The 26,249-nt window shown below is 43.2% G+C and overlaps 1 protein-coding gene across 1 annotated transcript; it reads left to right on the forward strand.

The window, feature by feature from the left end:
• Positions 1-8,212: 8,212 nt before the first annotated feature.
• SENP5 (SUMO specific peptidase 5) lies at positions 8,213-26,002 on the forward strand. The gene is made up of 9 exons (XM_053985895.1): positions 8,213-9,248; positions 12,371-12,476; positions 12,624-12,771; positions 13,389-13,436; positions 15,329-15,406; positions 18,690-18,827; positions 20,510-20,593; positions 21,994-22,044; positions 22,135-26,002. Exons 1-9 carry the CDS (start codon positions 8,300-8,302, stop codon positions 22,243-22,245), a joined length of 1,713 nt encoding a protein of 570 aa, XP_053841870.1. The 5' UTR covers positions 8,213-8,299; the 3' UTR covers positions 22,246-26,002.
• Positions 26,003-26,249: the final 247 nt, after the last annotated feature.

Consider the following 26,249-nt stretch of genomic DNA (forward strand, 5'->3'; position numbering starts at 1 on the left):
AATGAAGTCAGGAAACTGCCTTTACAGAGCATTCAAAAGCCCTTTTATTCCACAAGAATCAAATCCAGGCTTCTGTTAAATGCAGTAAAGGCTGCCATCATTAAAACATTGAGGCTGCAAGTTTGGCCACAAAAATGTTACCGTAATGCAGTTGGTATTCAGTCCTTTCTGTCAGCGTTGCCAAGTCTGGCTTTTATTTATTTATTCATTTTCACAAGTCTCATGTTTTTCAGGCATTCCATAAAGCCTCGGTGTTTACAGGCATCTTACTCATCTGAGAAGCTCAGCTTCCAGTTTTTAAAGATCTGCTATTAGCCCTCACGGACAGGGAGGAAGCAGGAACGTGTGATGAGGCTGATCCTCACAAGGCAAAACCAGAAGGCTCATAAAACTCCACATTTAAAAAGTCAAATATTATTTTTTTAAGAGGATCTCATGAACTGGGTCTCCCATTTATGTGTCTCAAGTGCCTGGCATAGACTCTACTAATGATCACTTGGGTCAAGCCGTGATGTGAGTGCAGAGGTGCTGTTAGATGCAGAGAGCTCTGCAGCACTCAGATGGATTGGGGGAGGAATCCTCTTTCCATTTATTATATTCCTGTTTTAACTTCATGGCCTGAGCCTTGCCCTGTGCACCCTGTTTACTGTGTGTTTCATAAAGGCCAGAGGACTCATCCTGTTGCTCTGAAACTGTTTAGCCCATCCTTGGCTGGATTTACTGTTCAGGAAGAACAAACAATTGCTTAGGAAAGCACTGTATTTAACAAGAGAGCCAGGCTGGATTTTTTTCAAACGAACAGATAAAACCCAGCAACTCTGAGCTTGGCATGGACTTTGCAGTTTTGTTTGTTGCATCACTCCATTGTCTTCTCTATCCCTTCTTTTTTTAAATTTCTTTGTTACAGCATTTCACAACCCACAGCCTGGATACTGTAATTCCTGAAGGAATGCACAACATAATGAATACTGCATGATCACAAAATAGTTCACCTCGTGCAAAGCCATAGCAGAAAACGATGCAACGTGGCTGTTTCCCAATTGTCCCTGCTTCACTGGTTTCTTTGATTTGGAGAAATTCTTCCAGCTTCTCCTCAGAGGGGCTACTGAGTGAGAGAGGAAGTGTAACCTTTCTCCACCCAGCAACAAAAATGCAATGGTTTTGGAGCACTTCCCATTTCCATGCTGTCTCTGTACAACGCAGCACAGAAGTTGAACTAGCCTGTACCTCCTTCCCCGGCTGCAGGCAGGGGAGACCCACACATGGCAGCACATGGAGAAACGAGCCCTGCCTCGTAGGAAAAGCAGCTTTGCCAGACTGCTGGGGCCAGAGTTAACAGCAGAACTTTTTAATTTGGAGATTTTTAGCAGCACTTCCATATATCGAGATACTAATTAATGGCTTATTTTAAAAGGTCAGGTTGTTGAGTTTCTTATTTTGTAAATTGGGTTTTTGAGAAGCACTTCCACAGACCCAGATATTAATTAACGGTTTAGTTTAAAAAGTCAGGTTGGCATTTTTAAGTGGCTCATTTCCGCGGCCGTTCCCGGGCACAGCGGCGGCCCCCAGGTCTCGGCAGGACCAGGGCACCAGGGAGGGCCCGTGTCACCGTTGGCTTCGCAGCTCACAGGCCCCACGCGCGCCGCGCCAGCGCTTCCCAGGAACTGCGGGCAGGAGGGCGAATGGCTGCGCCGGGCGGGGCCGAGCCCCGGCCCTGCCCCAAGGGCCGCGGCCCGGCCCCGCTGCGCCGCGCTGCGCTGGCTGCCCGGGCGGGCCCTGCCCGCGGTGCCGCCCGGCCGCTCCCCGCCCGTCGCAGGGCTGACGCGGCGGCGCCGGCGCAGCTCCGGCCCGAGAGCGGCGGGGGCGGAGCGCGGCCCAGGCGGCGGCCGGGCTGAGCCGGGCGGCGCCGCGGGCAGAGGTGAGCGGGGGGCGGCGGGCGGCGGTCCCGGCCCGCCCGGAGCTCGGCCCCGCGGCCGCGGAGCGGCGGGGCCCGGGCGCTGTCAGCGCGGGGCCGCGGGCAGGCGGGCGGAGGCCGCGGGGCGCCGCGTGTGGCTGCGCTGCCTTCCGGCCCTCCCGGCGCTCCGGCCTCCTGCCCTGCCCTGCCCGCCCCGCGCTGTCCGGGGGCTGCCGCGGGGCTGCGACCGGGCCTGCGGGAGTCGGGGGGAATCCGGGCACGCTGTGCCCTGGGCAGCACGGGGAGGTTCTCCCTGAGTACGTGCTGTGAGAGTTGGGGCGTTGATGGGCTTGGGAAGCTGTAGAAGGGAATTTTCAGGTGTTGCAAGAGCTTTGTTTCTCCGTCATTGGGCTCGACCCCACTCTGTCCTCAAGTTGTCTTCTCCCTGAGACTCGCAGTCTCTCTGCAGTGTAAGCACAGAGCTTATCTGCTCCAGTACTATTTGCTCTCCCTCCCTCAGCCCTTCCAAGCTGTGCTGGCCGGGAGGGGCAGGGAGCTCAGCAGCAGTAGCTGTGGATGCTGAGCCACGGGACAGGCACAGCAGAGATGTGTTCCTCAGCTAAAGGCTGCATATAACTCGCGTGCTCATTTCCAAACTCCACTTGCTCTAGCCCAGACTTCCAGCTCAGAAGAGAGATGGATTGCCTTTGGTAATACCCTCATCTTATCTTTTCATGTTGCTAACACAAGAAGATAAGTAATTTTTAAAAGCTGCAGGAAAATGTGTTTAATACTCGTAGAAATACACTCTGTCTTAAGGAAGGCCTTCAGAAAGCATCAGGAAGACCCTTGACCTCAGATACATTCAAGGACCTCAGATGAAATACCAGTTTCTGTTCCCTTCACAGAGCTTGGACAGCAAAGTTTGATGGACTTTGTTTCAGCTACTTCTGTGCTTCTGCCTTGCAGAGGTAGTCAGGAAGGAAGGGGCAAAGCTTGAGACATTTCATTAAAATCAATCTAAAGCCTGAAGATTAAAAAATATTTATATCTTTATGCTTTGCTTATAGAAAAGGAACTTGGGTTCTTTAATCTAGAAAATTTCCAACTCTGATTTGTGACAGTATGTCTCTTAAAAGTTCTGTTATCTAATATATATATCTCTCAATAATCTGGTTTAGCCTAAAGGAGGATGTTTCTGTAAGTAAATTCTATCATCTTGCCAGAAATAAATGTAGAAGTTATGTAGCCAGCTAGGTGAGACTGTGAGTTCCCAGAAGTGCTGCTTGAGAGAAGAGTCCATGGTAACTGTAGGAGTTGAAACTTTGCAGAGTGATCATGAGGTCACCAGCTGCATGTCCTGCTGTGTTCCTCTGAGTCAGTAACTTCGGACTTTGGCTATTTCTGTATGGTCTTGTGCTAATGAGTTATGTTGTGTCAAAGTGCCTTTCCCTAGGGCTTCCTTCACCTCTGGGACAAAATGTTTGCTTAACAGTTCACAGAACTGTGCTGGTCAGGAAAGAAAGAGAAGAGGGGATAGTTGCCAGTGCTGTGAGTCTGCTTTTGCATGTGCTAATTGAGTAATTTCAGACTTCCTGACCTTATCAGCTTAGCTCTGGCCACGTGGTGGTTTGAAGAGAGACACCCTTCTCCAGCTTCCTCTCTCTCTTTCCAATTTTGGATCCTGCTTGGGGGAGGGCATCTTCTTGCACAGCATATCTCAGCTGCACACCATAGTTTCAGACTGGCTTTCTCTTTCCTCCTTACCTCCTGTCCTTGGGAGCTGCCCAGACCTCCACTGGGAAAGGCTGAACTCTGGATGTTGTAAGAACTGCCTCCCACGGGAGCAGGTGATGCATGAGTTACTCCTGCCTGCACAAGGCCATGCTCTCACAGCTGTTCACTCTATTTACATTACTGATGCTCTTAGAAACAAGCTTCTTTAACAGAAGAATTTCCATGTGTTTCTTGACCCACTGGGCACCCTGATGCAGCCCTAGATGGCTTGTGGTGATCTAAGCAGGAAGGAGCAGCTCTTCTGCAGTGCTGTGGGTTTGTTCTGCACTTGTGTGTTCGAAAGGTTTCTGTGGTCTGACAGTTCAGGTGTCAGCTAGAAACCTTTGGTAGCATTCTGTCAGCAGCATTTCCTGGGATTGCTTTCCCCATTCATGTGCTTTTCAGTTAAAACCTGGGATCTGTAAAACTGTCAAAAATAAATAGGACTGTCAAAAAAAAATAGGACTGCCAAGGACTAATGAGGGGTTAAACTAAGAGGCTTATAATGGGTGAAAGATGAATGTGAAGTATCTTTACAGTACTCCACTGAAGGTGATGTAAGTTTCAGCCATGTAAGTTGCAAATGGAGCGATCTGCTGATTGATCTAAGGAAAATACAGTGTGTGTGTGTGCACTGAATTTGTTACTCATAAAGGATTGAGGGCCTCATGTTCCTCCATTCCCATGCAAGTGTGCAGTGCTTGATGTCAGGTTGCTACAGTCATGTTTGCTTGTATCTTACCAGAGCTCTTGGGATAAGCATTCTGAAAACTGAGTGATTCCCAAACATATTTTTTAAAAATTCGAGTATAAAGCAAATCTATAATCAGAATCTGCCATTAATGTAGAGGTGTAACAGTCTGGGGTTGTCTTTGTCCAGTGCAAAAGCAATTGTGCCTTTTAATATTTAACCATTTGCAGATGGTATGTCAAACAAAGCTAAAGGGGTGAGTTACAGTAAATTTCTTTCACTTTTGGTGTTTGGGACGTGTACATCTTGGGCTTTTTGAGTTTGAGGTTTCTGGTGTAGTACTGCATCCCTGTGCAGCCACACAGCACAGAAACCTGGCTACCTCCACTGACTAGCCAAACAACTCTGTTAGGGGTGCAAGTTCCTCAGTTCAGAGGTTTTTCATCTCTCTTAATGAATGGGGCACATATTTCACTTTCTCTTCAAGTTAAACTTTGGGCAGTGCTTGCTTTATTTTTAGTTTTACATTGCTCCAGTTCCTTTTCTAGCAGCCCTTTTCTAAGCCCTCCTTTTGTCTTGCTGGTTTATGGTGCCAAGTAAACCCAGTGATACTCCTGCAGCAGTTCTTCAAGCAGCATCTTGAATTAAGTATTTGCATATGGATTATCTTTGTCACTCTAAGTAACACCGCTGTTAGAAAAGTGAACTGTTTTAGCTCCTAGGTATGGGATTAACTGCTCTTCGGAGGCCTTTACTTTAAGGGGATCCAGACTCAAAACTGATCATGTTTGAAAAGGGAGAGAGGAGGGCAAGAAAACTTTGCGTGGATTAAAAGGTTTACTCAAACTTTATTTACACTTTAGGGAGAAACTTTTTTGTACAGAAAAATTGTATCATGGAAAAATTTGTGTGGGCATCGCAGACAAACATGAAATATTTTCTAATCCTGTAAGTTAAAATTAAAGCATTTTTAAATGGTCTAAGTTAAAAATTAAACAGAAGAAAAGGTAGGTAGAATAGCTTTCCTAACATCTTCCTTCGTTGCAGTTTTAAGAAGCTGGATTTCATGACACCAATGAGCAAATTATCTATTTCCATTACTGTTGCTATTATGTTGAAACTGTGGCATCAGTCTTGTCTCCATTCAGTTTTGCCTTGGGTCCTTTTTGTTACCAGGACTTACCTTTGCTAGAATCTGATGCAGTGTTTTTCCTGCTATGATCATGAGTTCAGTCTCCTCTGCGTAGAGCAGTGGCTACATAATCCATGGCCATTCAGAGAGCCTTTTCCTGTGTCTGAGGCAGTGTCTGTGGAGGCTGTTGGGCTTGGCTGTGAGAGAGCAAGGAGAAAGGTGATGACTCCAAGTTGTTCAGGAGTTCTTAAAAGCTGGCAGGTATGTGGCACCTATTGCAGAGCCTGAGAAGATTAAACCCTTGCCTTCATCTGCTGTGCTCTCCTTGGAGTGCTCAACCCTCACTGTGTTGGCAGAAGCCCCTTGTGTATGGGGCCGTGTTGAGAATGTTGAGATTTGCCTGCGTTTGTTTGTTTTACCTGGATGAAATGTGTCTGGAATAAGCTGTCCTAGCAAGCCTGTGGTTTGGCTGTTTACTGAGGCCACTCAAGGAATGTTTTGTGGATAGGAATGTTTTTGCAATAGACAGACATATAAGAGTTTGTAGTGGAAAAGCAGGGGTAAATTGCTTCTAGGGTAGAGAAATATGGAAATGCTATACAAGCAAGTATAAAAAAATTGGTGTGATGAGATATTGTGTCCTGATTTTTCTGATAACTGAGTTGTGTGGTGAGTAATAGAGGGTTACAAAAGAGCTAGGCCCTATTGCAGTGCTTTTATACTGTTAAGCTGTGCTCTCTGTCAGTGGAGGTAGCCAGATTTCTTTCTACATTGTTGATCCAGTGAATTCTGGACTGTTTTCTATGGGATGGGAATATCTTACCCAAGTGGTAAATTATATTCTTTGTCCTCTCTGCATTTCCACTCCCCTCTCACTCCTCCACAAAAACAAAAATACACACACACACAAAAAATCCCAACTGCTCTTTGTCTAAGATGAGTAGAGTGAAAAATGCAGAAGAGCTTCTTAAGGCAGACTTTGAATACCTGGTTTTGCAGGCGTCATTCATACTTTCCTTAAAAGTCCAATTGTTAATGTTTTATGTTTATTTATAGACTCCTTTATTTTGAGCTACACATGCCTGTGTGTAATGATTAGGACAGACCTAGCTAAGGCAAAACTTGCTATAATAGTCTGTAAGTCCGAATAATTCTGATAGAGGGGCAGGACAAAGTCCTTTTCTGAACTTGAGAAAAATACAAACTTGTAAAATACAGAATGGGATGTACCTAGTGAGGCTGGGACAATTTGCATGAAGTGCACATGTTGTATTTGCTGCTTTTGCCTTCCCCTTCAGTTTCTGGATTCTTCTAACTTCTAATTAATATTTTTAGCTACGTAGTGAAGATAAACAGATATTACAAGACAAACAGATACTGCTATGCAGGCGTTAACACACTTGTGTAGTCTCAGATATAACCTTATTGAACGCTTTGAGGTGCAGGTTTTTTAGTGGGGAAAGGAGTTTTAATGATGATTAGCTGCTGTGCTGCATTGGTACTGCTTTGTTAATGCAAAGATAAACACTGATTATAGAAGCTGATAGTGGTGGTGTCACGCGGAGTGAGGTATTGCTGTAAATAGAGAGCAATTACTTTAAGAGTAAACTGTGTCATTCTTTATCTAGTCAGAGAATCAAAATTTCTGTGGGTGTTTGTGTTTTGCTGTTCCTTTAAAGGAAAACTGTGTGAGCTTGTGAAGTGTTTTCGGGGGCTGCTCACATTTGTTGCACAAGAATAAGGGCTCCTTTGTACAGTGCTGATGGTGTGGGGTACCTGCACATACTTGTTGATAACTTGGACTTCTGAGTTTTGTTTTTCAAAAGCCTTTTGCAGCAAGCTGGTTAACTGTGCTTGCCCTAGGCGTTGGCAGTGAGAGAGGTTTAACCTCAGGCTAGAGAGTCATGAATTACATATGGGGAGCATGGGATGGGTGGGAATTACCTGTTTATTGCTCTACCTCTAGGGAAGGTAAATGAGCAAAGCCTGCTTACACACCGAACCGTTGCAGCTATTACTTGTTTTTCCTTTTGGTGGAAGTGAAAATGTCTTAGGGAATGTGGGGTTGTGATTGGAGGAGGGGTGGAATTTTAGATAGGCATGTGGCCTGAGGTATGTGCCTTAGTGTTTTGCTATTATGTTACAGTCCAGATAACTCTGAATTCAATTCCCTTATTCTTTCAGCTGTTTTTGGAGACCATAATGCAGCAGAAAAATGAAAAGCCGTAGAAGACATTTGCTTTGGCAAAGAAGTCAGCTGCTGGCCCAGTCTGGAAGATGGACCACTGGTTTTGGGAAGCTTGGGAAATACTGCTTCAAAAAGCAAGTTTTCCTAACTTAGAAGAAAAGACAGAGTGCCCAGCTATTTGTGCGCTTAAATCACAACAAACTGTACAGAATACTGCAGTGCAGAAGGAAGACACTTGATCTCCAAAGCAGGTGGGCTCCTCATGTGCTTCTAAATGCAGAAACCTGTCCAAAACCTACTGTTGAATTATACAGCTTTCCTTACAAAACTACTGAGAGCAAAAAGATCCTGTTCCTATCACGAAGCTGAAAGCTCGTCTGGAGAAGCAGTAAGGAAACTCAACAATGACTCCTTTCAGAGTGAAGATCCCTTGATTGAAGAATTTGAAACTGTTGCTGTTCTCAATACTGTCTCTGGCCATATCCATTATGTCTCATGTGGCTCGCTGGAAGGTGCTGCCTTACCTGTAAAGAAAGGTGGTTTTGTATATAGCTTGGAGGAGAGCAATAATGATGAGGGCAACACAGTCCTGGTAGTTTTAAACAACTATAAAAGGAAATGCTGTTGCAAAGGGAGTGGAATGGAACTTGTGGCCCCTTGACAGCTCTAAAGAGGTCCAAATTTAACCATCATACTGTAAAAAAGAGATTTTTATTTATGATGCATAAGAAACTTTCTATGGTTAGGTTTCGGTATAGAATCATAAAATTCCCGAAACTTCGAGCAAGAGGCAAAACTTGCAAATTAAGAAAAATCAAGCGAAGGTGGGTGCAGAAAGTTACAAGGGACCATCAAGAAACGCTTCAGCGGGATTTCGAAGGTGGATTGTGTAATTTGTTTTCCTCCTGGAAATCTAAAAGTAAGCGTCTTTGGAAGCGATACAGCTTATCAGATATGAACAATAATACACCCAATTCTTTAGGAGCGGAGAATGAAATATGTGCACCTGAGATCTGCCACACACAGGATGTGTCTGCTGAGCCATGTTCTGAGGATCCAGAATCCGGAGGGCAGGGTGGCAGTGTGGATGCTGTCCCACCAGAACTGCATGTTAGAGATTCTCCAGAGGCAGAAGCCTTGCACCAGGTGGAGACCAATGGGGCTCTTGAAGAGGATCATTGCTCTGACATTGTTGTCTCTGTGGCAGGAAAAGAAATTGTTTCAGATCAAGATGGTGCAGAATCTAAGGAAGTTGTGGGTGTAGATGGAATGACTCTGTTGCAATCCTCCTTGCAGGATTCTGATGGCCGTGATAATTTTGCAAATGGACCTTTATCCATGGAGCTGACACAGAATGAAGACAGCTCTAGCCAGATGGAAGTAGAAGGCTCCTTAAACTTGGACATTTTTAGTTCAAAATTACTAGATCACCCTTATTGTAAAAGTCCTCTGGAGGAGCCGTCACCAGAAAGCACAGGACTGAAATCAGGAACTCGGAAGGGAGGCAAAAGAAACAGTCAGAAAACTTCCCGGGTGGCTGATGAGCAGTTGGCAACATGGCTTTGTGGTATACCTTTTAAATATCTTAGGACATCCAGGAGTTCCTGAAAACTGCTTACCATATGTTTACATATTTTGTTAATTCCTTTATAAAAATGGTTTCTTACTCTGAATTGTAAAGGTCACTTAGCATAACATTTGATTAAATGAGGCTGCAAAAAGGAGAGCTGCATGAAGGAGGGACAAATGAATGTTTATCTGACAAGCTATTTTAAGACTATTTTGTTTTAGAGAATACAATGTAGTTTAATTGGAATCTGCAGGAAATTGTTGGTAGAAATTTGAAATGTCTTATCACGTGGAATCAAAAGGTTCAGGTTTTTAAGCAGTTGACAATTGTTATTCTTAATTTGTTTTTTGAAAATCCTAGGTATTCTAAGGCTTCCTTCTGCCCTTATACTCTCTTTTCTTGTTCACTAAATCACTTAAACTTAGGTTTTAATAGCCAAATACTGTTCATTGTCCCTTAGTTTTCTCTCCAATTGTTCATAGAGTAAGCTTAATGAATCCTATGAGACAATATTTTTAAAAAGACTGGTCTTAGCAAAGGTTCAGCAGAAAGGCTTTGGGTTTTTTTTTTTTTGTGCTATGCTGAGCATGCAGTATTTGATAGTCTCTCTAAAGAGAAGCATGATAAAAATAGTAATTGGTGTCTTATTTATGTGTAGCAGCTTTTTACAGATAGAGTAAGGAGCAGTAAGCTAACACGTTGTGCCATCTTGTACCATCAGTGTAACTTGAGAGATGTTCTGATAACTTCCTTTGGAGAAATTGGCTTTTTAGAGTCCCATAAACTTAAAGCTGGTGTCAATGAGTGTTAAAGGAATTGTTTGAAGTTTGATGTGCTCTGATTTTTCCGCCTACCTGTTTGTCCTTCAATTTTGCAATTGATTGCTCTAAAGCTAAATATGAAGAAGGAGACAGTGAACCTCAAGAAAGGAGTTGGCTCTCCACATCCATATATAGTAAGTTAGTGTGGGATGTGTACCTCTGTCACTGGCTCTATATGATCCAGCAAGGACCAGATGCCGTGTGAGAATTTGAGAGAAACTGTGGTAACCCAGTGAAGAGATCACTTCTGCAATGGAGTTTTAAAGTTTGTCCATCAGAAAAAGAGAAATAGTCCTTCTATAACAGGCAAGAGCCAAGGTTGTATCAGGGTGGCAAAGGTTAAAGTTTTGTGGTCTGATAGCATGGTATTTCTGAGCTTTCTCAGCTGAAAAACTGTAAAGAAGAATTTTAGTTGTGGTGTAACTCTGTACAGGAGTTCTTGTGTGTTTAGGAGTGTTGTTAATAATTAACTGCACCCTAAAAGATAGTGCTAACCTGGAAAGAGTTCCTGGGGTAGAAACATGAAGGAGGTGCAAGTGTTAGGGCTGCTCTTGGGTTTTGAATTTCTCTACAGCAGCTGAACGTTAATGGGCTGCAATGCTTGGTGCATTCAGAAGTGCTATTATGTATCAAACAGCCCCATGGTAAATCCTGTTCCTGATGGGTATCTGATTTTGCCCCAGAGCTGAACTTTGTATTCTCTTCCTTGAGTTACACCAGTCCAAGTGAGGTCAGTAGTGCTGGAGGTCTGGAGCTCTGCTGCTCTTAGTTGTAATGAGAAGAACAGTCCTTCCTCTGTGCATTAATAAAAAGCCTTTAAAAATTTTACATATTTAAACAGAATAAGGTACACTCATAAGCCCCACGCATTGTCTAGCTAGACTTCTAGCCAGAGTGAGAAACTGTCGCAGTATACCTGAGCTGTTCCCTGTCACAGTGTACTGAGATGTAAGGGATAAAAGCTGTTAGGCAAAAGTGTGGCAGAGTTGCAAGAAGGTTCTTTTCCCGTGAACAATGCTTCGTTGTGGTTTGATCTTGTTCTTCAGTCCTTCCTCCCTTCCTGCTGTCACACTTTTTGATACATCTTCACTGCTATTCTTACTTAGCTCATTGAATTTTGGGCTATTTCTTGGTGTCTTTCCTTCAGTTTTTATTCTTACTGCTGATCTTCTGGCACTTTTTCTGTCCAATCTTTCTCTCATCTTGCTTTTTCCTATCCTGATCTTGAAAGTTTCCAGGAAATGTTCTTAAAACCTTAGTAAGCACACAGTGCCTTATCCAGTGATGCTCTGCCATCTCACCCCAGCCTCAGAAGAGTCCTGTACTTTGGATTAATGCAATTTTCCTGGACTCTGATCTCATATTCAGCTTTCTGTACACACCAGCTTTCTGTACACAGAACACATGTTTTCTGCTGCATATGAAAATTCATTTTCAGAGAGCTGGAGAACTTGATCTTTTTTCAAGTGTTGAAATCTTCTTCTCCATTCTCTTTCATTTGCAGAGTGGCTTTGGATGCTTGTGTGGAATTTATATCTCCAGTGTTCCAGTCTTGTGTTTGAGAAACAAAAAAGTCTATTTCCTAGGTTTTTCCATTCTTCCAGCATTCATCTCTTCATTATTTCCAAGTTAATATCTTTTTCTGGTGTGGTTGCTCAGTGTTTTCCTGGGCAATGACAGGCTGACATGGCTGTCTGTGTCACCTTAAATGCCATCCCTAGGATACAAGGGTAAAGGAGTTAAACTTGCTGGGAGTCTGTCTGGCGTCTTTTCCGTTCACTGTGGTGCGGCAGCGGAACTGAGCAGGCTGCAAACACTGCCAGCTCCAGCTGCCTGCATTTGAGGAGAGTCATTCTGCCTGCCATAAGGACAGGATACTGGCTTTTCAATGAAACCTGTTGCAGGAACTGATGGCTTTTCACATTACAGTAAAATGATTTAAAATGCTAATTGAAGCAGGGAAGGGGATGGATTCTTCTCTAGCACTGGTATAATTAGTTTGCTGTAGATATGTATGTGTATGGCAAGAACAGGGGCTGATCTTTTCCTGTGAAGCTGAGTGATCAGATCCATGCATTTTTATTTTTGTCCTTCTACCCCTACCCCCGCTTTTATATTATGTTGCCAATTTGAGCTTAGTTTTCTTAAATATGTACTTGCTATGTGTGGTGGTGCTGCGTGTTGGTTGGGTGCAGAATGACTGCTGCTTGTACCTGTAAGAGCTGAGAGCTTTATTGCACTGGTGAACTCAGGAGCTTTTTATATGTTTGCACTTTAATTTTTCTGGTATATTTAAAGGATTCCTAGACGAAGTTATGAAGAAATATGGCAGTTTAGTACCACTCTGTGAAAAAGATGTCATGGGAAGATTAAAAGAAGTCTTTAAGGAAGATTTCTCCCATAGGTGTGTAGCAGTATCACATTGTACACTTGGTAAAGAGCAAATCACTTGCATTGCTACTGCATGATCTATATCTAACAACTAGCAGAACAGAATCCATTTGACATGACCTTGCCTTGATTTTTCTCTACCTTTTCAATCCTGTTTTAGAAAACCTTTTATCACCAGGGAAATCATGAAGTATCGGGAAAAACATCCAAAAACCTCCACTTGCAATTTCCGGGTCTTCTATAATAAGCACATGCTAGATATGGATGATTTGGCTACACTGGAAGGCCAGAACTGGCTGAATGACCAGGTCAGAGATGCTTGGTGTTTATGTGCTTCCCTAACCCATTTTAGCCCATTTATATTAGAATTCCAGTTGTATACCTTCTGCTGACATTTCAGGTGGGCTGTCCTTACTTTACACTTCACAAGTAAAAGGAGTGGTGGGCAGCTTTTACAGTGATAGGTGCAGTAAGTCTGGAAGCTGGGAGGTGTGAAAATTAGACTGTTTCCTTTTGACCACTTGAGGTTGGACTATTTTGATAAAATAGTGGCTACTCATATAGGTTTTAGTAACTTTCCCCATCTCAAGCTTGAGCAGATTATAAGAATGACAGAGTGAAACAGCAAACTGTGGCCCACAGCCAAAAAACCAGGAAGGCTTCAGAGCCCAGGGCACGCACTAGTAGACTTAAATTGAATTAAACTGCATTTAAGATTGAGGCAGACTTCAAGCAGCCAGTTACAGTCTCTCTCCAGGATGACCACTATTAGTGCAGAGTGCTTGTCCTTCAGATAATGTGGCTCTTAAGGCTTTCTCCATATTGCTGATTTAAGTGGGTAGGGGCCTGTGTTTTATGGGCACTTGTGAATTTGGGTCTTAAAAAATTGTGATGTATGTATTTAACTATTTACTAACTCTTCCAGATAATTAACATGTATGGTGAACTCGTAATGGATGCGGTCCCTGAAAAGGTGAGGGAGTTTTGTTATTACACAAATGTACCTAATGAGAGATGGAGAGGGGAGGGTGAAACTTTGCACACGTCGGGTACAGAATCAGGGTTCAACTCAACGATGGCCTGAGTGGTTCCATTATAATTTGTTGTTATGTGCTGCTCAAATTTTCTACCTTTCATTTTCCCTTTTCAGTGCTGTTGCTCTTGTTTCAGGAAGTGACTGTATTAGCTCTGCAGGTGGTCTCTGTGGTAGCCTAATGTCACTGATGTACCTGTAGAAGATACGTGCCCTGTTTTGGCCCATCCCACTCTCTTTACTTCCCTAGAGGTTTCTGTTTCCAGCTTATCTGCTTCTAAAGTGTTGTATTCATGCCTTTGCTCACCAGCCTGGTGTTTCAGCTGAAATTTTTGATGAAGATGGATTTCTGCTGAGATGACAAACCATGAGTGTTAGCATCTGAACCATGCACATGTGCTGCTTGCACTCACCCTCCCGCCCACCTCGTAGCTGTGGGGGCTGTAACAGCTCAAGCTGTGTCAGCTGCCTGCCTGGTGAATGTGAATTTGTGTGGAGCTGCTTGGTTCCTTGGCAGTATTGACTCTGCAGGATTCTGTTTTGTGCATCCTCCTCAGAATGCTTACAGCTTTGCAACTGCAGTGCCTGACTGTTGGTGGCAATTGAGAGAAAGAAAGCAAAAAAAAAAAAAAAAGTAATCAAGATAACCCCCTCCCCCCACATTTTGTGACTAAATTTGCAGCAGTGACAATTATAAAAAACCATCTGTTTAGGGACAGAACAGTTTTCAGGTGAGACCACAAAGGAAGAACCAAACAAAGCCATTCTTAGATGAGCTCTGCACAATCTAACTCTTAAAATCTTCAAGCTTTGAAGAAAGAGCGTTGTTGCTTTGATTAGAGGTGACGGTAATTCTTCATTAGTATTCTCCATATTTCCTGAGTGTGCTAGGCTAGGGGTATTGGAGATTGTATCTGTTTGCTTGTGTCTGCTTTTTCTTCCTAGTGCATAATTGAAATCCTCATGGGAGATTTTGTGCTGGTACCTCAGAATGTGGTTTTGAAGTCTATTGGCATAGCTAATGGCTATTAGACTGTGTTCTCAGATGCTGAATTTTCTAACTTTTTTTTTCAAGTAACAGCTCAAGCCTTCTACCACCTCTACACTAGCAGAATTATTAAAAACAGATGTTGCAGATTTCTATTTGTATTAATCTGTTAGTATAATTGCAAGAAGCTAAGCACAGGGAATAATAGTGTTAACTTGGAGCTAATTTTTTTGGAAAAGCCTACATTTTTTTGTCATAAATGTCGGTTTTCACTTACCAAATGGATCAATCATACCTTAAAAATACTTCTCAATAGCAGAATATTGTTCATGTCATAAGAGTTGAGTGCCAAAGACAATGTTGTTGGGCTAAATCTCATAACTGTTTTGATCAATTTTCTTCTGAGTCTCAGCTTCCAGCAACTAAAGCCAGAAGTTACTCCCTTCTCCACCACCCCTGCTTTTCCAGTCCATTGTTCTCTTCCTTGACCCCTGTAAAGAGCAACAAAAACTAACTCCTTGTCCTAGTGTTTTTCTCCCAAGTCTGTCCCCAACAAAAAAATTAAACATGATATGCCTGGAGATACAAAAATGTAAATATAAATGCTGCAGTGGCTCACATGATATATTATAGGGAAATAAGGCTTATTTTATTAGCTTGCTGAAGAACAGTAAGAGTTGAGGTTTGGCAAAGCCTCTGTTTGTCCCTACTGGGGTTCTGTTTCTAAACTTACATTAAATATTGCCTCATTACAAGTTGTTTTGTATAAATTATCCTGGGGGAAGGAGAATGACTGTGCATGAAAATTTTTGTGCTCATTGCTCTTCTCTCTCTCTCTTTTTAGGTTCATTTCTTTAACAGCTTTTTTCATAGACAGCTCGTAACCAAAGGATATAATGGGGTAAAACGATGGACTAAAAAGGTACCTTTAACATGGTGTCATCAGTGCTGGGGTTCTGCTGGTCTGGGCTTAGTCACTAACTTGAAGCTGGGTTACAGTGTGTTATTTGCAAAGGAGCTGTACAAAGTGGGAAGGGCTTGATGAAAATAGTAGTGTGGCACTATTCAAGTTAGTATGGGTATGTTGTATTTGGAATGGCTAAATCTTCAGTGGGAGGTTATCTCTCTGTGTATGTTCATGCAAGTTGTTAATTTAACTGCAAGAAATGTCTCTTACTGCTCCTGACAGTGCCAGGTACACTAATCTACAGGAGAGCAGACTTAATTCTGGTTCTTCCTTTTATCTCAACCTAGCATTCTCTGACAAAATCAAATTGTTACTCCAAGTAACACATACCAGGTACTAGAAAGCAAAAAAGAGACCCATGGTTAATAAGCCAGACTGTTGTTCTCTTGACAAGAACATAATTCACCTTACTTTCCAGAACCCACACCAAATCATGGGTGTGATATTTTCAGGGATAGCTAATGCAAAAAGAAATACTCTCTTTTTTTCTTTTTTTTTTCTATGAACATTTGTCCTTTCTAATATGGGAGATGAGGCAAGACTAATCAAAGGCCATGTTTGAATGTATGATCTTTCTGCAGAAGTACTTAAATAGCACACATCTGTGAAATGCTAGAGATGAACTCATTATCCAAATATAAAATCTATTCATATAATTTATTAAAAATCTCTTTAAAGAGAGATGGAATATCAGTGCTTAATATTCCCACATATTATTTTTTAAACATTCCTTTTCTCTAGCAACTCAAGTTTTGTAAAAACCCCCAAAATTAAGGTAGATTCTGGAAGCAGGATCTGTATTGTTGTTGCTGCTGAGAGGTGCCTGATGAGACAGGACAATTTTTAGATATTTACACTTAAATTCCTATAGAATCTCTCAAGCAAGAGTGAGAACTAAGCCGTTTCTATGGGAAGGATTCTGTAGACTCCTTCATCCTGCAATGTGCAATAAAGGGGAATTTGTTTCTGCTCTTTAAACACACCAGAGTATTGCACCATGTTTTGTAAATGTTTTCTCTTGGGATACAGGGTACCCTGTGCTGGCTCTGGCTGCAGTGGTTTCAGAGCTCCTGTTAGTGTCTCTCCCTTCTGATCACCCATCACGCTGACACTCCTGATTCACTGTCGTGACACAGAGCTGGTTCTGCTCTCGTGGTGAAGTGAATCTGGGTTTCCACCACTCTTCCTGTGCATCAGTTCATAACTAAAGACAAACTTTTGGCTGCCTGTTTCTACTCTTCTGCTGCAGGATTGCACACCTGCAGTAATCCCACAACTAGGGCCACATGAGGACCCTTGAGTTTTGTGTGGCTCTGCTGTTGCTGGACATCACAGAAGATGTAGTTCATTTCTTTTATTCCAGTTTTCCTTTGTGGTCTCAGCTTGCTGCTGGCTGACATCCCTGTGCTTCTCTCCAGGAGTGATGGATCAGTGTGCAGTGAGTGTGCTGTAATCCAGTCAGGAAGCAGTTTCTGCAGGTGGGAGCAGGGTCGATGCTTGTCACAATCAAAGGACTGTTGTGAGCCAGGCTCGGCTGATAACTACTGTGAATGCCCACACCTTTTTGTCTCTTCGACTTCCCATTGTTACTCAAGAAACAGACTTTTCTTTCCTACAAAAGACCTGCCCTTGCCAGTAGTGTTGCAATTATGTACTGTTCAAATTGCACAGTGCTTAAAAAAAAACAGGAAAAAAGCTTAGAAATCTTTCCACAGGATGAGTTCATTTAGTTCAGGATTCTATTTTCGCTTATTTTCTGGACTGTGCCACCAAAACCCCAGTAATTAGACACTTCTTTCAAGAGGAGCTAGGAGAAGGAAGATCATGAAAGGCCCTGGCTTGGCTGGCTTCCAAAAGCATAAGGGCTCATCTGCCATACAGACACCGGGGGTGTTGCATCTGATCTACTTGTTCTGTACTTCAAGACCTTTTCCCTTGTTTGCTTGCCTGTGACCACAGTACATCTGCTACAAAGTTAGCTTTGAGAAAAGATGAATCTGCTCTACCTTCTTGCCCTCCTTTCCTCTGTTCACCAAAGCATCCTGCACTCCTCTGCTTTCCTCTGGCAAGTCCCAGAGCCTCTGTTAGAACAGAAGGGGTCAAACTGCAAACTTGCTGGTTTTGTGGGATGTTTGTAATTACAGCCTCTTCACAGAATCATGGAATGGTTTAGGTTGGAAGAGACCTTACAGATCATCCAGTTCTGCCCCTCTGCTGTGGGCAGGGACACTTTCCACTATCCCAGATTGCTCCAAGCCCCATTCAGCCTGGCCTTGAACACTGCCAGGGGTGGGGCAGCCACCTGGGCAACCTGTGCCTGTGTCTCACCACCCTCACAGGGAAGAATTTATTTCTTGCATCTAATTTAAACCTGTCCTCTGTCAGTTTAAAGCCATTCCCTCTTGTCCTGTTGCTCCATGCCCTTGTCCAAAGTCCATCTCCAGCTTTGTTGTAGCCCTTTAGGTACTAGAAGGTGCTATAAAGTCTCTACGGAGCCTTCTCTTCTCCAGACTGGACAGCCCCAAGCCCTCAGTCTGTCTTCACAGCAGAGATACCCCAGGCCTCTGAACATCTTTTTGGTTTCCTCTGGACCTGATCCAACAGGTCCACCTCCTTCTTATGTATGGGGCCTCAGAGCTGGACACAGCACTTCAGGTATGGTCTCTTGTGAAAGAAGGGCACAGTCTCCTCCCTGACCTGCTGGTCTCATTGCTTGTGATGCAGCCCAGCATGCAGTTGGCTTTCTGGGCTGATAATGCACATTGCTGCATTGTTTTCAGCTTCTCATCAACAGCCCCAAGGTCTGTCACCTACTCATTTCTATTAGCAGCTCTGATAGAAATGAGTGGTGCTCACACTGGACGAGTGTCATTACTGAAGAGATGAAGAGCTAACCTAAACTGAGGCTCGATTGTATTGCCATCATTACCTAAGAAATTCCACTTCAACACAGATGTTGCAGTGCAACATGAGCAGGATTTTGTCACAAATACAGTAGTGATTAATTCTGATACTGTACAAGGTTTCTCAGCCACTTTCTGGACCATAGCTGTATTTTTGTGCCTGCTAATAAGTTGTGTATTAGGTAAATGTGAAGAATGTGGTGAAAGAGTGGAGGGGGCAAAAAAAAAGATCTCAGTTATGGAGTGGCAGAGAGGAAACTTGGATACAATTAATCTCTTGCTTTGCTGTATTCTGCCTGTGAACTCTCTGTAATATATGTTGTTCTTTTTGCCAGGTGGACTTGTTTAAGAAGACTCTCTTGTTAATTCCTATTCACCTGGAAGTCCACTGGTCCCTCATTACTGTGAACATCCCCAGTCGAATTATTTCATTTTACGATTCCCAAGGCATTCACTTTAAGTTTTGTGTAGAGGTAAGAGTGACAGCTGTGTCTGCAAAGTCTGAACTGTTTTCTTAAACAAAACACTCCCCCTTTGTTTCTGTTCAGCCATAAACTTTAAATGTGGTATGTCTGTCATTGTCTTGCTGTGTATGAAATGAGAATCCGCCTGTCCTGCTGAGGAGTCTGAAGCACAGAGCTTGAGGGTCACACCAGAGCCAGGAGCTGAGGTCAGACTGCCTATTGCCCAATTAGCCTGACCGTGTAATTAGCATGGCTTTGGTGACTCTGACTTGGCACTCTCACAAAAAGCAGGAGCTCAAAACCCAGTGCCTTGGGGAAGCAGAACCACCCCAAGGAGAGTGAGGGCATTTCTTTCATCTGTTGAGGGACTTGTATTTAGGATAAATGATAAATTGTGGTCCTTTAGGGGGTAGGTTGCCTGGGTGAGAGCACAGGACTGAAGATGCCAAAGTGTTGCCCAGTGGGGTTTATGTGTTACTGTGCTATTAACAGCGTGTTGCCTTTTTCCTTGTCCTGCATTGAAACGGGGTGTTGGCCTCTGGTTAGAACTCAGCAACTTTTCAGGGCTGCAACCCGAACACTGGAGTTAAATTATCAGTCTTCCTGATAAAGAACAGCCAGGAAATTTTTGCTGGGCTTAGCAAATTGTAATGACCCTCTTACAAAAGCTAATTTTGTCAACTTAATTGCTTGCTTGATGCAGCAGCCCTCTACTTTTAACTGTGTGTAGTTGTTGGCTTACAGAAGAGTAGTAATTATTGTACCCAGGAGAGTTCCAGCTAGGACTTCTGAATGAAGATAGTATGCCTGCTGGCATTTGCTGAGGATGAAGCTAATGTTTGTCCTGGGAGCAAGAGATCTCATGCTCTCTAGCTTGTGAGAACGTGCAGCATGAACCAGCCATCCCGCTTGGCAGCCCTACGGTCTCTGCTGCAGCCTTGCAACCTGATCTCTCCCATCCCATTCCAGGCAAGGCATTTGCACCTGAGTGTCTCACAGACATGAGGAAATTTTATTTCTGCCTGTTCTAGGGGTAGGAGGGGAGAAATGGCCCAAAATTCACTGTGATCCACACACTAAGGTGAATATTTCTGTGCTGCAGTGTTTAAATTGTGCTATAAATGCCCAGTCTGTTTACAGAGAAGTAAGATTTGCTTAACCCAAGACCATAGTCTCATTTATCTTTCTTCCTTCTCTTCGCTTGTGTCAGCCTATTTTTTTTCCTGTATGTCACTGAAACTCTCCCTGGAGCTTTGTTGATTAGCTGCAGAACTCGAGCGTTTTGTATTGAGATTCCAGCAGGAAAAAATGCAGTCATATTGAACATAAGGGCCTTGCTGTCAGCCAGTAAGCCAGGAAAGAACACATGCCAGGCTGCTCTGTTTTTCTCTGCATGTCTGGGAGCACTCTGACCTTGTCCCTGGGTGCCACAGCTAGTCTGGTATGAAGTAGAGCAGTGTACAGTGTGGCTGAGGGGTGTTAGAGCTCCCCTTGATAGATTAAAATGAACCTTGATGGTAGAAGGCACAGTACCCACCAGAGTTCATTTCTTCACCTCTAGATTTTAGCTCAGCTCCTAATGCTCACCTGAAATTTGTGCTCATTGTCAAAAGGATACCAACCAAGCAGTCAGTGTTTCTCTCCTGTTCTTTAGTGGGTGAATAATGTTGCTTTTTCCCCCTTCTTTAAAGAACATTCGAAAGTATTTGCTGACTGAAGCAAAAGAGAAGAATCGCCCCGAGTTCCTTCAGGGTTGGCAGACTGCTGTGACAAAGGTAAATGGCAGCACTTTGAGCCCTGGGGTCTGACTTTGTGGGAGATTTCATGAAGCTGCTTCTAAATTAATATATTTGTACAAGTAGTAAATGGGATTATGCTGCCCACATGGAGGGTGCTGGGAGAGATGCAGGTAGTTACACATGGGAATTCCAGCTCTGTTGGTCATTCAGCTCCCAGCAGGGCTTTAGCACTTTCTGCAAGTGGCTTGGTGATCTGAGCCTTACTCTGGACAATTAAATGTGTGCACAGCAACGCCTGCAGCTGGTGTCCATATTGACACAAGGTCAAGGACTTACTGAGCTGGACACTCAGCTGCTCCCCTTCTCCTGAAAGCGCTGTTCTGAATGGATGGGCTTTGGTGAGGGAGGGAGCAGGCTGGTATTGCTACTGCTGATATTTTATATTTGCTATGGATAGAGGGCTTTGGTCTCCAGGGCTGTTTGTGGCACATTGCGTTTGATCGCAAGTAAACAAAGTCTGGCAACAATAAAAGGGAACAACTTGTGTGTAGTGTAAATGAGGGAATATGTAATTTGCGTAGCCATCCCATAATGGCTCCAAAGATATAAAACAGGTCATTGCACACTAGACATACTTCCAACAGCTCCCTCCTTGCACAGATTTATTTTTAGATGCTGATACAATGATAAAATTATTCTTCTCTGCACTCATGCACAACCTGTGCAGTCAGTTCATCCTCCTGCATTCTGTGAGGCAGAAGATCTGGGAGTTGAGAAAAAACAATTACTTCACCTTTTCAAGTGCCAGAGACATAATAGCACTAGTGATTGGGACTTTTTAGCTCTGCATATCAAAATTGAGCATGTTTGAGGAAATAATGAAGGTTGAAAGTTATCATTTGAGACTGCCTTGCTCAGCCCTGTTGCCTAGTGATGAACCATTTGTCATGTTCTCTGAAACCCTTTGGTGTGGCTGGGGGAGGAAGGCCACTGCTGGTAGCATGGATGCTGACAGTAATCTTCCTCTAGGCCTGTGTGACTTTGCTGATACAGTTTTGTCCTGTGTAAAGTAGATAATGCTGTACAAACATTTATTTAAACTAATTGAGAAGCTGTTCTGTGTAGGTCACTTAAAAGAAAATAAACTTGAAAGTAAGACTTATAATTTATTTTCTGTCCTACACTATATATTTTTCTAAATATTAGGTGTTATTCTAACAAGGTGTTGAGTGTCACCTTGCAGAGTTTGGGATGAGAACAAGTAATTACAACTCCAGTTTCTGGAGCTGCAGAATAGCTCTCTCTTGAGCATGAGACAACTGATCCTTATGCTGAATCTCCTTTTGGACTTTAAGCAGGAGTTAGAGAATGAAAGGATCTAACTAAGTAAAAAGGTAAGGATCTGATATATCTCTGGTTGTTTCTTTTCCTTTCAGTGCATTCCACAACAGAAAAATGACAGTGACTGTGGGGTTTTTGTGCTCCAGGTAAGAGTATTCCTATCTAAAAATCAGTGGCCTGTATTCTTCATGTAGTAAATGTCCTTTTTTTCAACCAAGCCTTTTCCTTTTCCCCAGTACTGCAAGTGCCTCGCCTTAGACCAGCCTTTTCAGTTCTCCCAGGAAGATATGCCCCGAGTGAGAAAAAGGATTTACAAGGAGCTGTGTGAACGCCAGCTAATAGACTAATAAAATGCAGCCAACCTAATTTCTCTGGCATTTCTGACAAGTTGCAGCTGGTGTTTGTGTACTTGAATTTCTGAAAATTTCCATGAATTTTGAGCGATTCTCAGCTGAGTGGTGTGGCCACTGTTGTTACCTCAATCTTTTGCAAAGTTCTTTAACTGGCAGAACATAACAGAGCTGCCACAGACTATTCCTAATGTCAGTTTGGTTCTCTTATGTTCTTTCCTGTATTTAATATTTATTATTTCAGCATGCATATAGGCAAAGCATGCAACTAAAACCATTAAACGGTAGATTTGGGGCACCTTTGAGGTGTAGCTAGAAATGACAAATACAGGTGAATTTGTCTGGAAAAATAAAAGATGCATGATATGTTTTCTGATGCAATAATGCTTTGAATGTATCAAAAAAAAAATCAATGCCATAAAAAGAACAGCTAGAATGTATTTGATAGTTCCATTGTCCCTGTTGTGGCTGTGTAATACTGGATACCACATTTTAGGGTGGCTAAAGTCATCTACAGCTTTAATTTGTGAAAATCCTTTTTCAAATAGTTCAAGTTGCTAATAAAGTTTGTTCTGTTAGCATTTCTCTGGCTGTCATTATCAGCCTGTCCCTATAGATAAAAAGCAGTCTTTGCACAAATAAAGCTTCAGCACTTGTCTGTATAATAGAAAGTACAGAAGTGTTCAGTCAGTCAGATGGATGGTAAGTTCCTAGATGCTGCAGAAGTCTCCATGATGTGTGTATTAAGGAGAATTATGAAGCTGGCCCTGAAGAGTCACACCTTAAAAAGTAAGATAAACTCCTTGGCAGTAACTGTTTACATCTCAGATGACTTTGAGTCATTTCTCAAATCCATGATACGCAGTGAAAATGTACCATTTCTCCCTTCAGCTCTGTCTTCAAAGCTTGTTGTCTTTAACCTCCTGTTGGCTTTTGCTTTTGTTCAAATTTAAATTAATTAATTTCTGCTGCATCTGCTATTTGATTGTCTCTAACATCCCAGGTTTTGTCTGTGTCCAGTAGCACCAATGGGTCTGGTTGGGAGTTGCAGCACTTGTGGTGGGTGCAGTGCAAGCACAGCGAGGTGATGTCATCCCGCTCCAGAGGGGTGGGAGCCCACGAGCCCAGCCCTAAACTTCACAGGGTGGTTGTGCTGGGCAAAGGGTGAGTGACAGTGGTGGATCTGCTGGGCTTTCACTTTGGTGATGTGCTCCTTGCTGAAGAGAGCTACGTCTGTTTGAAGAGATTGTTGTCTGGCACTGCTACACCGGCAAATGTCTGCTGTTTTTCTGCCAGATACAGGAATGAGCCCAGAGGAAAAGTATTTTCGTTGCTAAACATCATCTGCTGCACAGCTTCACTTTGTGTCCATCCATAGCCCTGATTCTGATGGAGGAAAACTACTTTGACTTCCCTGTCTTGCAAATTAATTCAGACTTGAGCTAAGCCAGGTGCAGATCCCTCCTAGATGACGGGAGGGAGAAGGGAGGGAGTGCCAAGCACAGTCAGGCCAGGAAGTGGAAGCACGTGCACACTGCTGTGCTGGAGAAGGAGTTCCTGCAGTATCCTTGCATGTTCCCACTTCCCCTTGTTGGCAGCTGGCAAGGACTGGCTTAATTTAGCAAGATAAGGAAAGCCTTAAGCACTTGGTTAATTTAAATGAGGAACTTACTGAATCAGAAAGAACCTAAAACCCAGACAGGCAGGATAGATGTGCCCACTGTATGGTGCAGAGCACCCTACAGCCCATGGCTTATTTGTGTTTCCCTGAGGTGTAACTGACAGGACAGCAGCATCTTCTTGAGGTGACTGCTTGTGAGCAGTGCAGGGTGACTTCTATGAAAACTGAAACTTGGGATGTAGTTCCTCCTGTGGAACTACTACTATGTCCTCCTGTGGGGTAGCACATACAAGCCAGTGCTGCCATTCTCATCTTCACTGTGCACTGGTGTCACATGTATGGTTCCAGTGCTTATGTGGTGGGACAGCTGGTCCAGGCCACAACTAACCCAGAGGACAGTTCTTAGCTCAGTATAACCTGCTACTAAATGTGTATCCCGGTCTGAAGGAATACACAGAATTGGGTGGCCAGGAAGAGATGTGGAGGTGGTGCCACTTTGGGTGCATGAAAGCGAGGCTTTATTTTCAAATAAGACTCCTGGCAGAAAGGGAGTGGAACAAAAAGAACTGCATGAGCAATTTGCTTTTATTTGCAGAACTTGAGCAATTTGGTAAGGAAGCTTGAAAGGTGTCCTGTGAGACTACCAGCCTGGGAGGTTCAATGCCTCAAAGAAAGACCCTTATTTTTCTGTGCAAGTTGCCTTGTTGATGGATATTTTTCATTGCATGGGAATGTGCTGGGACACTGCATTACAGACAGTTGTTTCCTAAGGCTTGGTGCCTACTACTGGTTGGTAAGCATCCATCTTGCTCTGTATGAGAGATCGTGAGGAGCCTTTAATCACGATCCCCTTATCAGAGCGTCAGCCAGAGCGCAGGATTTCTGTGAGCTCTGTGTTGAACGTGGGTGCTTTGAAGCAAGTGCATGTGTGTCCCAGATCATTTGAGGGAAGGGGGCTTGCATTTGAATTTGCTGCCTTGTGAACTGGGGAACAGGGTGGGGAAACATGCATGTTGGAAAGTACTTCTTATGTGCTTTCTTGTCATCTAGAGGTTTCCTGACAAGTGTTCCAGTTGGTTATGGGGCAGCTCAGAGGAGTTGCATTTGAGTCTCCAGCTGTGAACACATCAGTGAGGGGCCTCTGAAAAAAAAAGGAGGGGAAATTGAAAACAGATCTAATGTAAGCAAAGTATGTTGGTGCAGTGTTGAAATTAATCACAGGCAGTCAGAATCTCAGGCTCTGTAATGGTGTATCCTGTGAAACTGGACTAATTAACTCCTCCTTGAGAATGTCTTTGATGCCTTAAAGGAGATGGACTTCATAATCTGTAGTCATTTTACTAGTTCTTAAAACATTCAGAACTATGTAGAGTGTTTTTATTATGAGAGGCACATTTATGTGGATGTAGTTATGGCTGTTAGCAATTCCATTAATGTGATCTTCAGATTTTCATAAATCATTCTGAACTGGTTTGGCAGATGCTTAAATTTCACGACTTGTTCCAAAGAGATTGTCTCGCTGTGCTGATTTATACAAATAGTCCCAGAACTGGTGAAGCCTCTGCCTCGTGCGTGACAAATTTAAGCTACCTGAGTTGTAATAAACCTTAAACAGAATTGAAAATGAATTAGCAGTTTCCATTTCGTTTGCTTTAATCTATAGTTTAAAATGACTGTGCCCCTGATACAAATCAATAAATGCAGTGTGGCCTTGATTCTGCAAGGTGAGTAGAGAGATGCCTATTGCTGAGCTGCTGGTACTTGCAGAATGGAGGCTGGCCCTTTGTGGTGTCTAATATGCAGTTGTTCTGTTCTTACCTGGCTCTCTTGAGTGTGAAGGTGATATTTTGAATGTTTCACATGCACTGATCACCAAGCCAGACAGGCTTGCACAGAGCTGCTGGCTTGTGTTGAATCTCCAGCGTAATGCTTAACCTACCTTTTCTTTCTCAGACTTTTGATTGGCGTTATCTACTGTAGCATTTACTCAATTCAACGTGAAAATTTAAACCTTGGAAAGTGGTGCAGAGTTAACTCCACTGAGCAATGACTGTGCACTGTGGGTGTGCTCTTGCATTGAATGAAGCCCATGTTCCTGTGCAGTAATAAAATTGAGTTTTACCATAAACTCTATTTTCTTTCAGTGGTTTGGTTTCATTTTAATTTTAAAAGCAACCGATGTGATGTTTGAGGGAATGTTTGTAGCAGCTTGTTTTGGGATGTGTTATTAGGAGAAGCCTCTCCAGTTGATTAGTTCAATAACTCTGAGCTGAACACTAATGATGCTCTCTGTCTCACAGTGATGTAACTTAATGTGGTTTATGTTCTGACAACATACAAGATTGGAGATGTCACCCATTGCATAAATAAGGGTGGAAAT

Source organism: Vidua macroura, chromosome 10, assembly GCF_024509145.1.
Source record: "Vidua macroura isolate BioBank_ID:100142 chromosome 10, ASM2450914v1, whole genome shotgun sequence".
NCBI classification, from domain to species: domain Eukaryota; kingdom Metazoa; phylum Chordata; class Aves; order Passeriformes; family Viduidae; genus Vidua; species Vidua macroura.

Coding starts and splice junctions, on each gene's coding strand:
- SENP5 (XM_053985895.1), top strand. CDS start 8,300: ATGCTGTTGCAAAGGGAGTGGAATGGAACTTGTGGCCCCTTGACAGCT. Junction 15,407..18,689: donor TAAAACGATGGACTAAAAAG/GTACCTTTAACA, acceptor TCTTTTTGCCAG/GTGGACTTGTTTAAGAAGAC. Junction 22,045..22,134: donor GTGGGGTTTTTGTGCTCCAG/GTAAGAGTATTC, acceptor CCTTTTCCCCAG/TACTGCAAGTGCCTCGCCTT.